General features: G+C 56.5%; 2 protein-coding genes across 4 annotated transcripts in view; one reads left to right on the forward strand and one right to left on the reverse strand.

The window, feature by feature from the left end:
• The window catches only part of LOC132226953 (DNA dC->dU-editing enzyme APOBEC-3G-like), an 89,733-nt gene that overhangs the window by 45,139 nt on the left and 27,173 nt on the right, over positions 1–17,421 (reverse strand). The gene's annotated exons all lie outside the window — the stretch shown is intronic.
• The window catches only part of LOC132226950 (DNA dC->dU-editing enzyme APOBEC-3G-like), a 53,351-nt gene that overhangs the window by 33,523 nt on the left and 2,407 nt on the right, over positions 1–17,421 (forward strand). For 2 of the 3 annotated variants that reach the window (XM_059681512.1, XM_059681515.1), the window contains exon 2: positions 15,453–15,594. In XM_059681512.1, the coding sequence (XP_059537495.1) occupies positions 15,453–15,594 (142 nt within the window). Of the gene's footprint in view, positions 1–10,544; positions 10,707–15,452; positions 15,595–17,421 lie in introns of those variants that run through there. The other variant, XM_059681517.1, reaches the window with a different exon arrangement.

A 17,421-nucleotide genomic window follows, 5' to 3' on the forward strand; every position in this document is an offset into this window, starting at 1 on the left:
CGAGAGCATGCCGGAGGATCCTGGACAGGGACTGGCCTCGGAGCCTGGAGGCGGAGCCTGGCGAGAGAGCATGGCTGGGGATCCTGGACTGAACCTGACTGCGGAGATTGGCAGGAGAGCCTGACTAGAACCTGGTGACTGGACCTGGCTGGAGAACCTAGCGAGGGAACATGGCTACTGAACCTGGCTGGAGATCCTAAGCAGAACCTCTCTGGAGATCCAGACCAGAACTTGGCTGGAGATCCTGGCTGAAGATCCTAGCTAGGCTGCTGATCAACTGAACGCTGTCTCCGTGTCATTCCTTCTTCGCCGACTACGTCCACACCTTTGGGGACCCCTGGACCTGCTGGGGTTGGACTCCAGCACTTTATATCACCAAATGCCCGACATTTAACTGTCACTACAGCCCCCGAGATCAGTCATGGTTACTCTCTATGTGTTACAGTGAGGAATCCAAGAGGCAGCCTGTTCCCTCTGCCACACCCACAGGGTCTCCACAGGAAGGAAACACCACTGGAAACTGACTTATGGGCTGCCCATCAGCTGCCATTCACGGTCCGTCCCTGCTATTGTCCATGGAGAGGATGCACAGGCTTGAAAGTTCTGAGGTTGGTCCAGTCCTCTCTCTGTCCCCTGGGACTGAGGCGTGATGAGTAGACGTGGGCCACCATCTGAGGCTTGGAGGAGACCAGCAGGAGGAGACAACCCCCAGAGCTGAGTTGGGTGTGGGTGTGGGGGTGTGGGGGGGGGGTGTGGGGGTGTGGGCATGATTCCAATAGCATCACTGAGCTGCTGAGCTAGGCCCACACTGTCCTCCTCCTCTCACAGGTCTTGTCCTGGGAAACAAGCTGACTTTCAGCCCCTCCATGGCGGCCATAGTTCCCTGACAACCCAGACTTCTGTCCTTGATCTCATTCCTGCCCCTTGTTTCCCACCATTGGCCCCCAGCCCTGTTTTGCCCACCCCAACCCACCCCACCCCTCCCCACCCCACCACCCCTCTCCTGTCCTTTTCTCCATCTCTTCAGGTCACGTTGTCTATCAAGTCTCCCTCTGGCTCTGTGTCCTCCTGACTCAGTCCCCTCCTACTGCTTTGGCCACAGGCCTATGACTGTCCTTATTCTCCATCCCTCCAATGTCTGTAAACTAAAGGACTCAGTCCCAGTCCCTCACAGTCCTGTGTGAGGCTGTGACAGGGGGGTCCGGACATGTGAGCAGAAGCCTGTGGTGAGAGACCTGGAGCCTTGGTTGCCTGTAAGGCCTGTGCAGGATGCCTGCTGCCAGGGCTCGCTCAGCATGATTCAGGCTCCACAGAGACACGGCAGGACAGACAGCCGCTGCCTGCACTGCATCCTGCGTGGCCAGGTCCTGGGAAGGGCAGAGGGATCCTGTCTGCAGGGAAGCCCCTCCCTCCAGCGTCCTCTCCAGGGACTGGAATTGGAAAGGCCTGAGGACACAGTAATCCCCAGCCCTCCCCTCAGCCAATGTCAACTTCAACTGCTCTTCCCAATAGTGACCCTGAGCCTCTCTCCTCTCCTATCGCATGGGCTGTCGTTTCAACACAGCACTACTCTCCGCACATCCGTGGTCGATGCGTTTAGGCTTTTGGGTTTGAGCTTCTGCTCCTATAAATATTGCCGACTTTACGTGGCCAGTGGCAGTTAGTGTGACCACCGCGCTCCCAGGAGGTACCTACGGAAGAGAAAGGCATTTTCACTTCTGCAGGTGTTTATTGAACTGTTTGGACTTCATGGAACACTTACAGAGGCAAACACATTTGTGGAAGATTCTTAATCTTTCATGTTATTGCTTTAGATTTAAAATCAATGTAAATAATTAATCCTCTAAATATAAAAATAATTCTGATAAGAACGAATAGAATGTTACCGGTGTGTATTTGGAACACATCATAGAATTTAAATGAAAAGTAAATCAATCATATTTTTAAAAAATTCCTTATGAGCCCAGTCGTTGCTTTTTACTGGTTTCTGTGAATGTAGTTGGAAATGCAGCACGTGATGCGTTTTCATTCCTTGAAGAAAGTGTTTTATTCCTCCTTCACCAGAAGACCACTGACTGTTTAGGGAGATGGAAGTTCATCCTTCAGTCCCTGATTTTGAATTGAAAAGGAGGAGTTGGAGGAAGCAGGGAGTGAGGCAGGTGAGAAAGTGAACAGAGCAGAGTCTGGGGGAGTCACAAAGGGGGTGGGGGGTAGAAAAGGGGCGCAGGAGGGGAGAAAGCAGAGGGACTGTGAGACCTGAGGGGAGGATGGAGCTGGGGCCCAGGAGGGAGCAGGAGACCCAGAGGGAGAGACAGGCCCAGGGAGAGAAGGGAAGGGGGGAGGATGGGGGGGGGGGGGGAGGAGGAACCTGAGAATCTCCTTCAGCTTCTGTAACTTTTTTTCCAGTTCCGTCTCAGGCTTCAACGGCTGCATCCGCGTCCCGTGGTACACGAATTTTTCCCAGCAGTGCTGGAGCTCTGTGGGAACAGGGAGGGAAAGGTGAGCTCCTCCTAGAGCGGGGAGGGCCCAGGTCTCTGACTCTAGGGACACACCTTCCCCATCAGAATCTCCCTGCCCCCTTTCTCTCTCCTTCCAAGGCACTGAGCTCATCCCTCAAATTCTTTCTTCCACTGGAATCTGAGGCAGCCCCTCCCCTTCTACCAGGAAGACCTGGGTCCTGATGGCACAGGGACCCACCTCCCCCCTTCCCAGGAACCCCTCTCTCCCCTGAACTCTCTCCTCCAGGGGACCCCATCCTCTCCAGACCCAGCAGCCCCCCTGCAGGCAGCTGACAGGCGTCCCCACCTGGATTCTCCTCCTGCCCCCTCTGTGCAGCCATTTCCCAGCCTCTCTGCCCGCCCACCACCCACCCTCAGGAGTCCCTGCTGACCTTCGAAGGTCATGATGGCGAGTTCGGCCCCAGCGTCCCGCAGCCTGCGCAGCCCATCCTCATAGCCACTGATTTTGGTATGGATGTGAGCAGCGAAGATGCGTAGTTGCACGTGTCTGTTCTCCTCCAGGAATTCAACCAGTTTTGGAACACAGTCTGGGCAGGGGCTCAAGGATATGTACCAGGTGAGCCTGTACTTTCTCCTCCTATCCAGGTGCTGAGGCTGGAACAGAGCCAGGAAGCACAACTCTGCACGAGGTTGGGGATTCTTGCGATTGTTACCATCCAGGAAGCACAACCCTTCAGGACAGTGTTCCCTGTGTGTGTCAGCACCCTGAGCACAGAGGGGGAGAAGAGGGATCTGTCACTTGCTGTGAACAGGGGAGGGTGGGACCAGCCAGAGGCAGGTGAGGACTGGCCTCCAGCACAGGACTGAAGGGGCACAGCTCAGCGTCAGGGTGAACGCTATTTCAATGCCGGATCTACACGGTCAAAGGGAAGGCGACTCATGAATCACATAATATCAGCATCTACAAAGGGCAGATCAGCAGTGAGGACTTGTTCTACATCAGCAAACCATGGTTCCCATGGCTCTGTAACTGATCAGTCTTCACTTAGCCAGTTGATATTCCATTCACCATGGTATTTCATTACTTTTAATTTTTTAAAGTTTTGCAATAAATATGGTTCTTTTTAAAAAATATATATATTTTATTAATTTTTTTTTTTTCTGAGAGGATGGGAGAGGGATAGAGAGTAAGAAACATCGATGAGAGAGAAACATCGATCAGCTGCCTCCTGCCGACTCCCCACCAGGGATGTGCCCACAACCAAGGTACATGCCCTTGACCCAATCGAACCTGGGACCCTTCAGTCCGCAGGCCAATGCTCTATCCACGGAGCCAAACCTATTAGTGCTAAATATGGTTCTTTTTTCAAATCCTCACCTGAGGAGATTTTTTCCATTTATCTTTAGAGAGAGGATGGAGGGATGGAGGAGGGGGCAGAGAGAGAGAAACATCAACATGGGAGAGACACATCCACTGGTTGCCTACCCCACACTCCACCACCCAGGGCCAAGAATCAAAGCTGCAACTGAGATAAGTGCCCTTGACCTGGAATCCTACCCCTGGCCCCTGGCTGTGCAGGCTGACGCTCTAACCATTGAGAAAACAGATCTGGGCTCCATGTGATTCATCTTGGTACAGAGTTCCCAGAGAGCCTCTATTTGTGCCCAAAGCCTATGACTTCAGGAGCTGCACCTACTCAGACCCTGCAGGGAGACAACGAGGTGTGGGCAGCCCAGCACGTATGGCCCAGTGGGTTGAGCAGCGAGCCATCCACAAACAGGTCACTGGTTCCATTCCTGGTCAGGGCCCAGGCCCAGGTTGCAGGCTAGATTCCCAGTAGGGGGCGTGCAGGAGGCAGCCAACCAATGATATCTTTCTCATCACTGATGTTTCTACTCTCTCTCTTCCTCTCTGGAATCTATAAAAGTCATTTAAATAAGTAAATAAATATAAATAAATAAATATAAATAAATAAATAGCTGAGGTCAGAGGGAGGAGGCAGCTGAGCCCCAAGGTCCTGGGCCTGATGCCACAGCGGTGGGTGCTCGCTCCAGGCAGGGGAGCTCTCCCTCTGCTCCCCCACCTCCAGCTCCCGCCTGTGCACCAGCACCTCCACACGCTTCCACTCTGGGCTTCCCCTGTGCTGCGCCCAAGGGTGACACACTCTGCGGGAAGAAGGGGTGAGGGCACCGAGGCAGAGGTGGGGAGACACGGGATGAGCGTTGCTGCTGGGCTCACAGGATTATGGAGAGTAGCCCACCCGCCCAGGGAAGGGTTTTCAACCAGGGGCTCAGGGAGGAGGAAGAGGTCAGGCCCACGGAGCTGGCACAGAGCCCTGGTGGCAGAGGATGGTACCTGGAACCCAGGAGGCATCCTGGGCTCCGTGCAGCTGGCAATGCACTTGTGGGGACAGCACCCTGCCAGGCTCTCCCAGGAGTGACTGGAGGGAGCACCAAGGGGGACCTCTGGCTCTCTGGCCAGAGGCTGCCCGGGCGGGGGCCAGGGGAGAACGACCACTTTGTCCGGGTGCCTTTCCCTCTGGCCTGACCCCTCCTCAGAGGCACAGCAGGAGGGACAGGCTGACCCTGGAGGCTGGGCTGACACTGGGCTGGTGGGCCCAGGCCCTGGGACACTGTGACTGCTTTCTTATTGGGGCTCCAAGCTGCCAATCACAGCAGAGTCCGTCCTCCCTGCCTCTGGGCAACGTCACAGCAGCTGGGGGCCAAGGGACATTGCTCAGAGGACACCTGTGGGCATGGAACCTTCTCACTGAGTGTCCCGGGGGCCCTGCCTGCCCTGCTCGCTCACCCTTTTGCGTCGAATGCCCTGGAGCCCCTCCACTGCGACCCAGGCAACGCCCTGCCGGACCTCCACCTCGTAGCACAGGTATGTTTGGTCCTTAGGTTCTTTCCGGAAGTTTCTCTTGAAGGTTCCTCTTTTCATCAGGGGTCTGTGGGCACAGGCAGGAGGAAGCAAGGCATGGGGTTCCTCTGGGGATCACCCCATTCTCCTCCCCTCTGCACCCACATCCTGGCTAGACCCACAGAGGATGGGCGCCCGCTCACTTAGCTGGGGCCACCTAACCTCCCTCTCTGACCCCTTTGGGGGGTCCTGGGGGAGTCAGCCCAGTCTTTTTGTCAGGGTTTCCCCGGGAGCAGTGCAGGGGCTCAGAGCTCTGACGGGGCCTCTTCTGGCATCACCGTCCTGCCCTCGTCCCGCTGACCCAGCCCTGCCAGGTGCTGCCCAGTGGTGCTGTTTCCTCTGCTCTTCTGGGTTAACCTGAGCCACATGGTGCATCGGGGGAAAGGGTGGCCCCATCGGGGAAAAGAGATGCCAAACTAGTCTTCTCAGATAACTCATGACATTTCCCTTCTCATCATGAAAATAATCATGTCCTTTACAAAAACCAAAACATAAATCTGAACGTGACCTCCTAGGGCAGTGATGGCGAACCATTTGAGCTCGGCGTGTCAGCATTTTGAAAAACCCTAACTTATCTCTGATGCTGTGTCACATATAGAAATTTTTTGATCTTTGCAACTATAGTAAAACAAAGATTTATATTTTTGATATTTATTATATATATAAATGCCATTTAACAAGGAAAAATCAACCAAAAAAATGAGTCATAGGTTCGCCATCACTGTCCTAGGGCCTCAGTTCAGAGCAGAGAGAATAGATTTCATGGGAGACGGAGGGAGCGGAGAAACAGGGACCCTCAAGGGTGACCCCCAGATTCTAGCCAGGGGCTTAGGAGAGGCGGGTAGGACAGGCCCTCTGGGCATCAGCTGAGGGGTCCTGGACATAGAAGGGCCATCAGGAGGGACAGGAGAAGCAGGGGGTCCCCTCTGGAGAAGGCAAGTCCTCAGGGAGCCAGGAGGGGGTGCTCAGAAGCAGGGCTGCTCCAGGGGCGGGTGGTACCTGTCAGTTGGTGCTCGGTTGTCCATGTCTCAGCTCCTTCACCGTCTCTGCTGGTCACGGCCCGTCCTCGGTCTGGGACACTTTCAAGGACCGAGGTGCCTTATATGCCATCAAAGAACCTGGAAGCTGCTGAGCTGGCACTGCTGAGCCCCACCCCTTCCCAAAACTAAAGACACTCATGCCACCCACATGGCGTCATAGAAAAGGGAACTTTTCTGCCCAAATGACTCATCCTGTGCCCTCAGGGGCAACTTAGGTTTTTTTTTGTTTGTTTGTTTGTTTTTTTATTTCTTTTTTTTTAATTAAATCTTTATTGTTCAGATTATTACATTTGTTCCTCTTTTTTCCCCCCCCATAACTCCCCTCCTCCCAGTTCCCGCCCCACCCTCCGCCCTCACTCCCCACCCACTGTCCTCATCCATAGGTGCACGATTTTTGTCCAGTCTCTTCCCACATCTCCCACACCCCTTTCCCCCCCAAGAATAGTCAGTCCATTCCCTTTCTATGTCCCTGATTCTATTATAATCAACAGTTCATTCTGTTCATCAGATTATTTATTCACTTGATTCTTAGATTCACTTGTTGATAGATGCATATTTGTTGTTCATAATTTGTATCTTTACCTTTTTCTTCCTCTTCCTCTTCTTAAAGGATACCTTTCAGCATTTCATATAATCCTGGTTTGGTGGTGATGAACTCCTTTAGCTTTTCCTTATCTGTGAAGCTCTTTATCTGACCTTCAATTCTGAATGATAGCTTTGCTGGATAAAGTAATCTTGGTTGTAGGTTCTTGGTATTCATCACTTTGAATATTTCTTGCCACTCCCTTCTGGCCTGCAAAGTTTCTGTTGAGAAATCAGCTGACAGTCGTATGGGTACTCCCTTGTAGGTAACTGACTTTCTTTCTCTTGCTGTTTTTAAGATTCTCTCTTTATCTTTTGCTCTTGGCATTTTAATTATGATGTGTCTTGGTGTGGTCCTCTTTGGATTCCTTTTGTTTGGGGTTCTCCGCGCTTCTTGGACCTGTAAGTCCATTTCTTTCACCAGGTGGGGGAAGTTTTCTGTCATTATTTCTTCAAATAGGTTTTCAATATCTTGCTCTCTCTCATCTTCTGGCACCCCTATAATTCTGATGTTGGTACGCTTGAAGCTGTCCCAGAGGCTCCTTACACTATCCTCGCATTTTTGGATTCTTTTTTCATTTTGCTTTTCCGATTGGATGTTTTTTGCTTCCTCGCATTTCAAATCATTGACTTGATTCTTGCGCTCCTCTGGTCTGCTGTCGGGCATCTCAGAATTTGACTTCAGCACTGCGCCTCCTCTGAGTGTCCGTGTGCGTTTCTCTTTCCTCCTAGTTGTAGCGCAACTTAGGTTTTGATTTCTCTGTTCTGACAAAGGCCCCCCCTGGCCTGACCTTGGGCCTGTGAGGTCCCAGGAGGGTGGGGTCACTCTGGGCAGAACGGCACAGCCAGGCAGGAGGCGAAAGCACAGGTGAGAGGACAGGTGCTCCCACCTGAGGGTCCAGGCACAGGACACGGAGCCCCCACAGGACAGGCCCCGGGTGCCCAGCCCTGACTCCCGAGGCCGCCAGTGCAGGGCGTGGCCGGGCCCAGTGCAGGGACCTGCGGGGCTGAGCCAGGAGGGAGACTCTGCCCTGAGAGGAAGGGCAGGGTGGGGTCACCGTGAGCTGAGCTCCCCTTAGGAGCCACCCTGTAGGGGAAGGAACTGGACTGGGAGCCTTTGTCCACCCATCACACAGAGGAGAACAGAGAGGCTCCCAGCAGGGCGGCCAGGATGGCCTGGGAGCAGAGGATGCAGGGTGTGCCCGCCTCAGGAAGGGGCACCGCTCGTCCTCTCCACCCTCAGCGTCGATGAACGGGGGACTTTGTGTTCCAGGCTCAAGTGTGACCCGAGCCCCAGCTGGTAGAGTTTGTCCCCGAGAGGATGCCCCTCTGTCCCACTGACTGTCCATCCGGCTCCTCTCAAATCACCCTGTGCCGGCCCCAAGCTTCCTCCCAGGGGATGTACCCAGGTCAGGGAGGGCGGGGCCAGCGCAGCCCTGGGTCTGTCCCCAGTGCACTCCGCACGGCATGCTGGCTCCGTGGCTGTGGCTGATTCCCTTGCTTCCAGCTGGTGGTCCCACCGCCGGTGTCACAGATACGACAAAGATCGGGCTTGGCACACACCTGTGTCTGGGCATCGGGCCCGAAGGCTTGCCCTGACTCACCAAACACAGACACACACACACACATACGCAAGCAGATGACAAGTAGGAATCTCCTAGGTTCTCCAGACACACCCACCGGCCTCCGTCTGAGTGGCAGGAAGCAGAGGACGTTCCCACTCCCAGGCTGGTTTGCAAGAACCTCATCATCCAATCAGCTCTTCATCATCAAATCAGAAGACAGGTTGTTGTATGTTTCTTTTTAATATTTTTTTTATTGATTTCAGAGAAGAAGGGAGAGGGAAAGAAACTTAGAAACATCAATGATGAGAGAGAATCATTGATCGGCTGCCTCCTGCACCCCCCTCATTGGGGACCGAGCCCACAACCCCGGGCATGTGCCCTGACGGGGAATTGAACCGTGAACTCCTGCTTCATAGGTCGAGGCTCAACCGCTGAGCAACACTGCCTGGGCAAGAGGCTGCTCTGCATGAGGCCCAGGTCTGCCTCCCCGCAGCTGGCTCTCCGGCAGGAGGACAGGCTGAGGTGGGGAGCCCAGGGCTCAGCCGTGTCCTCAGCTGTGAGCTACCCTCTCCGACGTCTCAGGTCCTGGGGGTCCGGGGCGACGGGGCCCTGGGAGCTGGGGGTCAGGTCTGCCTGGACCTGCATGTGACAGCGCAGAGAGTCGGGACTCCTCTGGTCATGTAAGACCACGTGTCTTCTACCCGCTCATCTGCTTTCCCAGAGTGACTGTATCTTGGTCTCTTGCTTCCAGGAAAAGAAGTGGGGGCTCTTGCCAGAGTCCAGGAATCGAAACCCAAGGAGCTGATTGGATGATGAGGTTCTGGCAAACCCGCCTGGGAGTGGGGACATCCTCTGCTTCCTGCCACTCAGATGGGGGCTTGTGGGTGTGTCTGGAGAACCTAGGAGATTCCTGCTTGTCATCAGCTGCGTGTGTGTGTGTGTGTGTGTGTGTGTGTGTGTGGTCCCGGCCCCTCTCATTTTGCCGCCCCATCCAGACTCCTCACCTCAGTGTCCTGAGCAGGTCCTCCTTCCCAAGCCCCTCAGAGGGGATGGAGGCGGCCAGGGCTGGGGACGCTCAGATGAAGGGGCAGCCTCAAGGAGGACCAGTGGGGTCTCAAGCCCCAGCTGGAACTGTGAACTCATGGGGTTCTCCTCCGTCACCCTCTTGGTGAACAGCGACACCTGTGTCCAACAGGATGTGTGGGCTTGCAGGCCTGGGGTGGGTCCTATGTGCTTCCCTTTGCCTGGGATGAGGGCCGATGCCTGCAGGTGGGCAGCCCCTGGGAGTCCGAGGACACCAGTGGGAAAAGACAGGCACTGAGTCTCCAAGCATCTCGGACTTTGTAGAATGGAATGTGCTGCCCTGGCCAGTTTTGCCCAGTGGATAGAGCGTCAGCCTGCGGACAGAAGAGTCCCGGGTTCAGTTCTGGTGAAGGGCATGTACCTTGATTGCAGGCTCCTCCCCAGCCAGGGCCCTGGTCAGAGCTTGTGCAGGAGGCGCCCAATCGATATGTTTCTCTCACATCGGTGCGTCTCTCTGTCTTTGCCTCTCTTCCACTTTCTCTAAAAATCAATGGAAAAATATCCTCGGGTGAGGGAAAAAAAAAAGGAATTGTCGATAAAAGGTAAACGGGTGTGTGTGCGGACTGGGCATGGTGAACGCCCAGGTCGCTGTGGCTGCTGCGATGAGAGGAATCCTCGCCTGAGAGCTGGATGGGAGCCAGGCTCCTACTTCCCCAAAGCCCTTCCACTTCCCCAAAGTCTTTGCAAGTCACTGAGTTTGCACACACTGAGCACCTGCTGTATACACGGCAGAGGGAGCTGAAGGGACCAGAAAAGGATCCGGGGCTCACACTCCTAAGGCCTAATTCACCCCCAGGAGGGGGCGCCCTCAGAGAACAGAGCCACACCCTCCCTCGCCCAGAGCCAATGAGGGGGGGACAGGGGGCAGCCACAGCTCTCCAGGTCTTCAGACCTGAGAAACAGAGCCAGCCTCCAGCCACTGTCCTCACGGGACTCAGGGGAGACCGGGTCAAGGGGTTGTTGGGAGCAGAAAACAACACGCAAATCCCGGGTTCTGTGGATGGATCTCAGGCTCCCCTCTCCCTGCCTGAGGCTCTGGAGCAGGTGGATGCTGGTAAGTGGAGAGTAGCAAGAATAGACTCAATTGTCGAGGGTTGATTCTGTGCGGAGGGTCCCCTCCCCACTAGCTGGCTCCTGGCAGTCAGGATGCGAACCCAGCAGAGGCGGAGCCTGGGACCCCTGGCAGCCAGGGGCTGAGGCCGAGGACTCCCAGGGAGAAGGGCCCCACGCCCTTTCCTCGGGGCTGGGGGAGGCCGCACACCTTGCCCCGTCTGCAGCCTGTGACCCTGGGGTGGTGACACCAGCCAGCTCCCCCTCAATGTCCCCAGGACCTTAAAAGCCACAAATATGTCAAGAGCAGGCCTCACCCGCAACTGTGCCTGTGCCAACCGGCCCAGCCCATCCACGGCCCAGACACTAGGGGTACAGGCTCGCTCGCTCACACATGACAAAAAGGAACCACGTCAGGGTTCCCGGACACACCCGATGCCTCCCTCCTCTCTGACGGAAACAGGAGATGTCCACACTCCCCAGGTGTGTTTTACAGGAAGAACCTCAACCTCCCATCTGCTCCTTCCCTTTCCATTTCTGGGCTCTGACAGAAGCCCCATCTCCATTTCTTTTTCTTTTTTTCATTTTAATATGTATATTTTTATTGATTTCAGAGAAGAAGAGAGAGGGATAGAGAGATTAGAAACATCAATGATGAGAATCATTGATTGGCTGCCTCCTGCACGCTCCCTACTGGGGACCAAGCCTGCAACCTGGGCATGTGCCCTTGACAGGAATCGAACCCAGGACCCTTCAGTCCCAGGCCCAATGCCCCCTATCCACTGAGCCAAACCCGCCAGGGTACCATCTCCATTTCTGGGAACAAGAGACCAAAACATCCACAAGGTGCCGTGTCCGGGTGGAGGGGGCACCCCGAGAGAGGACAGGTGGTCCTACTGTGCTGCTCCACCCCCATCTCCCGGGCCCCCATCTCAGAGCTTGGCCCAGGGCCTGAGAGTGGAGAGGGGCCCGGACAGCCTGGGGACAGTGCTGAGGCCGGGGCTGGGCTGGGGCTCAGGACGGCAGAGCTGACACCTCCTACAGGGCAGTCTGGCCCTGACCCAAGACACATCCAGATCGTCCATCCCAGGCCAGAGCGACGGGGCAGAGCGGGCCGGCCTGGCTTTCTGACCTCAGCCCGGGCTTCCCCGGGGCACCCGCCCTGTCCCCTGTTTCCCTGACAAGGGAACAGCACCCATCCCAGCACGGCGTGCACCCGCCCAGGGGCCGCTCTCCCGCACCCGCGCCCACCCCCTCCCTCGGGGCCTGCGTCCTTCCTCCTGTTCAGAAGTTTGCCCATTTCGGTGGAAAACTCCAGAAGGATGTAGGAATGGCTTTACATTCTTCACTCAACCTTCCAGAGACGGACACGGGGAGGGACTGTCCTTCCCCAGGAAACACAGGGTTCCTTTCCTTCCTTCTTCTCAGCGCACGGACCGAGAGAGGCATGCTCCCCGCTCCCCACTCGCTGTGGGCCAGGCCGCTTTAAACCAGTTCAACACGAGGCTCTACCGATGCCTTTTCCACACCAGGTGCTGGCCTGGCTGTGGGAGACCGGGAGGAGGAGCAGGTGCCCCGCCTCTCCTCACCCAGGGGGCCAGGCTCCGGGGGAGCCGGGGAGAGGATGCCTGGATGGGGGCCCAGGGAGGGCAGGGACCCAGAGACAGAGGTGAGGGCCGCCCAGGCATCCTCTCATCCGGCCCCTTGGAGACTTGAGTCAGACAAATGACACAAGACATGAAACCTCCGGGAGGAGGTGCCACCCTCTGACACACGGCGGCCCTGGTCTTCACTGGGCTCTCCAGCCGCCTCTGTGCTCACCACTCACTGCAGAGCGGACTCCCGGGTGTGGAGACCAGCAGGGCCAGGCTGGTCCGCATAACAGAGGGGCAGCCAGGCATCAGCAGAGAGCAGCTCAGGACACCTGGCTGGGGGGAGAGGGTGTGGGGAGGGAGGAGGTCCTGGGGAACATTCCAGAAGAGACCTCAGAGCTGCTGGCTGAGGAGCTAGCCTGGAGGTGAGACCTGCCTCGGGGACAGGGCAGCACAGCGCTGTCCCTGCAATGATGGCCCCTCCTGGGTCCCATAGACGCCCCAGAAGAGCCTATGTGCTGGGGGGGGGGGGGTTCCATGCGATGCAGCGCTGAGCCCAGGGTGCTGCCCTCTGGCTGCAGGGGCACCTGGGAGGGGCAGGGTGGGCCTGGGGCGCCACCTTCCAGGGCCCCCAGGGCACCGGGCCTTGTGCGTTGGGACCTCACACTCGCTGCCCTGGGACAGGGTTTGTGCCAGGAGACCCCGCTCTGGCACCTGGGGTGGGGTGTGGACTCAGAAGGGCTTTGTGGGTTGCATGACAGGAGGAAACGTTGAGGTACAAGAGGGGAGTGGGCCTGGATCTGAACACCACTCTCCCTCCCTGGGACGCAAGATCTGGGGCAGCACCGGGGAGATTCTCAGGGCCCCCAGGCCTGGTCTCGGGAAACTCCTGGGTGTGGACGGTGTGTTTGGGTGGAGATCGTGACCAGTGAAGTAGCAGCACTAGCAGAACCCACAACACACCCGGATGGGCCCGTTCCACGCCTGCAAAGCCCTGAGCCCCCAGCAGGACAGCATGGCTGCTCCCAGGGCCACCAAGGTCCAAGGACAGAGCAGGTGGGAGGGGCTCGGGGCAGAGGACACCTGTTTGTGCATGTGGAGGGGCGCCCAGCCCAGAAAGAGGGGGACCCTGTATTACAGGTGCCACGTGAAGGATGTGAGGAGCCGGTCTCAAAGGGAGCAGTCTGGTTCTCAGTGCGGGCGGTCAGGGTCAGACTCGGTGGTGCTGGCCCCGCCCTTCCTGAGCTGGGCATGTTCCCTGGGAGGAGGCTTGGGGCCGGCACAGGGTGGTCTGAGAGGAGCCGGATGGACAGTCAGGGGGACAGAGGGGCATCCCCTCAGGGACAAACTCTACCAGCTGGGGCTCAGGTCACATGTGAGCCTGGAACACAAAGTACCCCAGTTCATCGCAGCTGGGGGTGGAGAGGATGAGCGGTGCCCCTTCCTGAGGCGGGCACACCCTGAATCCTCTGCTCCCAGGCCATCCTGGCCGCCCTGCTGGGAGCCTCTCTGTTCTCCTCTGTGTGATGGGTGGACAAAGGCTCCAAGCCCAGCACCTTCCCCTACAGGGTGGCTCCTAAGGGGATCTCAGCTCACGGTGACCCCACCCTGCCCTTCCCCTCAGGGCAGAGTCTCCCTCCTGGCTCAGCCCCGCAGGTCCTTGCAATGGGCCCGGCCACGCCCTGCACTGGCGGCCGCGGGAGTCAGGGCTGGGCACCCGGGGCCTGTCCTGTGGGGGCTCCGTGTCTTGTGCCCGGACCCTCCTCAGGTGGGAGCACCTGTCCTCTCACCTGTGCTCTCGCCTCCTGCCTGGCTGTGCCGTGCTGCCCAAGGTGACCCCACCTCCGGGGACCTCACTGGCCCAGGTCAGTCCAGGGAGGGCCTTTGTCAGAACAGAGAAATCAACACCTAACTTGCCCTTGAGGGTTCAGGATGAGACATTTGGGCAGAAAAGTTCTATTACTCCACCGGGTGCTATCAGTGGCCTGAGTTTAGGGAAGGGGTGCGGCTCAGCAGTGTCAGCTCAGCAGCTTCCAGGTGCTCTGATGGCATATAAGGCACCTCGGTCCTTGAAAGCAGCACAGGAGGAGGACGGGCCGTGACCAGCAGAGAAGGTGAAGGAGCTGAAACATGGAGGACAACCCAGCACGTGGTGGCAGCTACCACCTGCCCCTGGAGCAGCCCTGCTTCTGAGCCCCCCCTCCTGGCTCCCTGAGGGACTTGCCTTCTCCCCAGGGGACCCCCTGCTTCTCCTGTCCCTCCTGATGGCCCTTCTATGTCCAGGACCCCTCAGCTGATGCCCAGTGGGCTTGTCCTCCCCGCCTCCTCTAAGCCCCTGGCCAGACTCTGGGAGTCTCCCTTGAGGGTCCCTGTTTCTCCTCTCCCTCCGTCTCCCATGAAATCTATTCTCTCTGCTCTGAACTGAGGCCCAAGGATTGTGATGGCAAAGCTATGACACGCGTATCAGAGATGACAAGCGAACTCATTTTTTTGTTTGATTTTTCTTTGTTAAATGGCATTTAAATATATAAAAAAATATCAAAAATATAAGTCTTTGTTTTACTATGGTTGCAAATATCAAAAAATTTCTGTATGTGACACGGCACCAGAGTTAAGTTAGGGTTTTTCAAAATGCTGACACGCCGAGCTCAAAAGGCTCGCCATCACTGCCCAGGAGGTCTAGTTCAGATTTATGTTTTGGTTTTTGTAAAGGACACAATGGTTTTCATAATGAGAAAGGAAATGTCATGAGTTATTTGAGAAGACTAGTTTTGCTTCTCTTTTTCCCTGACTGGGAAACCCTTTACCCTGATTCACCATGTGGCTCAGGTTAACCCGGAAGAGCAGAGGAAACAGCGCCACTGGGCTGCACCTGGCAGGGCTGGGTCAGCGGGACGAGGGCAGGACGGTGATGCCAGGAGAGGCCACGTCAGAGCTCTGAGCCCCTGCACTACTCCCGGGGAGACCTTGACAAAAGGACTGAGCTGACTCCCCAGGAGCCCCCAAAGGGGTCAGAGAGGGAGGTTAGGTGGCTCCAGCTAAGTGAGTGGACGCACATCCTCTGTGGGTCTAGCCAGGATGTGGGTGCAGAGGGGAGGAGAACGGGGTGATCCCCAGAGGAGCCCCATGCCTTGGGTTCCTCCTGCCTGTGCCCACAGACCCCTGATGGATGTAACCACCTTCAAGGACAACTTTGGTATCACATGGGCGAATGAAACATACCTGTGCTATGAGTTGGAGGTCAAGGAAGGCGATGACTGGGTCCGAGTGGAGGAGCTCCAGGGCTTCCTGCGCAACCAGGTGAGTGAGCACGGCAGGCAGGGCCCCGGGACACTCGGGGAGAAGGTTCCATGCCCGCGGGGTGTCCTCTGAGCAATGTCCCTGGGCCCCCAGCTGCTGTGGCATTGCCCAGAGGCAGGGAAGACGGACTCTGCTGTGATTGGCAGCTTGGAGCCCCAATAAGAAAGCAGTCACAGTGTCCCAGGGCCTGGGCCCACCAGCCCAGTGTCAGCCCAGCCTCCAGGGTCAGCCTGTCCCTCCTGCTGTGCCTCTGAGGAGGGGTCAGGCCAGAGGGAAAGGCACCTGGAGAAAGGGTCCGTGCTCCCCTGGCCCCGCCGGGGCAGCCTCGGGCCAGAGAGCAGAGGTCCCCCTTGTTGCTCCCTCCAGTCACTCCTGGGAGAGCCTGGCAGGATGCTGTCCCCACAAGAGCATTGTCAGCTGCACAGAGCCCAGGACGCCCCCTGGGTCCCAGGCACCATACTCTGCCACCAGGGCTCTGCGCCAGCTCCGTGGGCCTGACCTCTTCCTCCTCCCTGAGCCCCTGGTTGAAAATCCTTCCCTGGGCGGGTGGACACATCTCCATATTCCTGTGTGCCCAGCAGCGACGCTCATCCTGTGTCTCCCGCACCTCTGCCTCGGTGCCCTCACCCCTTCTTCCCGCAGAGTGTGTCACCCTTGGGCGCAGCACAGGGGAAGCCCAGAGGAGAAGCCTGTGGAGGTGCTGGTGCACAGGCGGGAGCTGGAGGTAGGGGGGCAGAGGGAGAGCGCCCCTGCCTGGAGGAAGCACCCACCCCTGTGGCATCAGGCCCAGGACCTTGGGGCTCAGCTGCCTCCTCCCTCTGTCCTCAGCTATTTATTTATTTATATTTATTTACTTATTTAAATGACTTTTATTAATTCCAGAGACGAAGTTGGAGAGATAAAAACATCAGTGATGAGAGAATCATTGTTTGGCGGCCTCCTGCACGCCCCCTACTGGGCATCAAGCCTGCAACCTGGGCCTGGCCCCTTACCAGGAATGGACCCCGTGACTTGTTTGTGGATGTGTCTCTCTCAACCCACTGAGACACACCGGCTGGGCTGCCCTCAGCTCTTTGTCTCCCTGCAGGGGCTGACTATGGGCAGCTCCTGAAGGCATGGGCTTTGGGCACCAAATAGAGGCTCTCTGGGAACTCTGTACCAAGGTGAATCACATGGAGCCCAGATCTGTGTTCTCAGTGGTTAGATCATCAGCCTGCACAGCCAGGGGCCAGGGGTAGGATTGCAGGTCAAGGGCACTTATCTCAGTTGCAGCTCTGATGCCAGCCCCCAGTCGTGGGGGGCGGGGTAGGCAACCAGTGAATGTGTCTCTCCCATGTTGATGTGTCTCTCTCTCTGCCCCGCCTCCACCCCTCCACCCTTTCTCTAAAGGTAAATGGAAAAAATCTCCTCAGGTGAGGATTTGAAAAAAAGAACATGTTTAAAGCAATAGTTTAAAAAATCAAATCTAGCTCTGACCGGTTTGGCTCAGTGGATCGAGCATTGGCCTGCAGACTGGAGGGTCCCAGATTCGGTTCCAGTCAAGGGCATGTACCTTGGTTGCAGGCGCATCCCCAGTGGGGGGTGTGCAGGAGGCAGCTGATCAATGTTTCTCTCTCATCGATGTTTCTAACTCTCTATCCCTCTCCCTTCCTCTCTGTTAAAAATCAATAAAATATATTTTTAAAAAATCAAACCTAATGCAAATTCCACGGTGAATGAAATATCAACAGGCTAAGTGAAGACTGATCAGTTACAGAGCCATGGGAGCCATGGTTTGCTGATATAGAACAGTCCTCACTGCTGATCTGCCCTTTGTAGATGCTGATA

This window comes from Myotis daubentonii, chromosome 2 (genome assembly GCF_963259705.1).
Source record: "Myotis daubentonii chromosome 2, mMyoDau2.1, whole genome shotgun sequence".
Classification (NCBI taxonomy): domain Eukaryota; kingdom Metazoa; phylum Chordata; class Mammalia; order Chiroptera; family Vespertilionidae; genus Myotis; species Myotis daubentonii.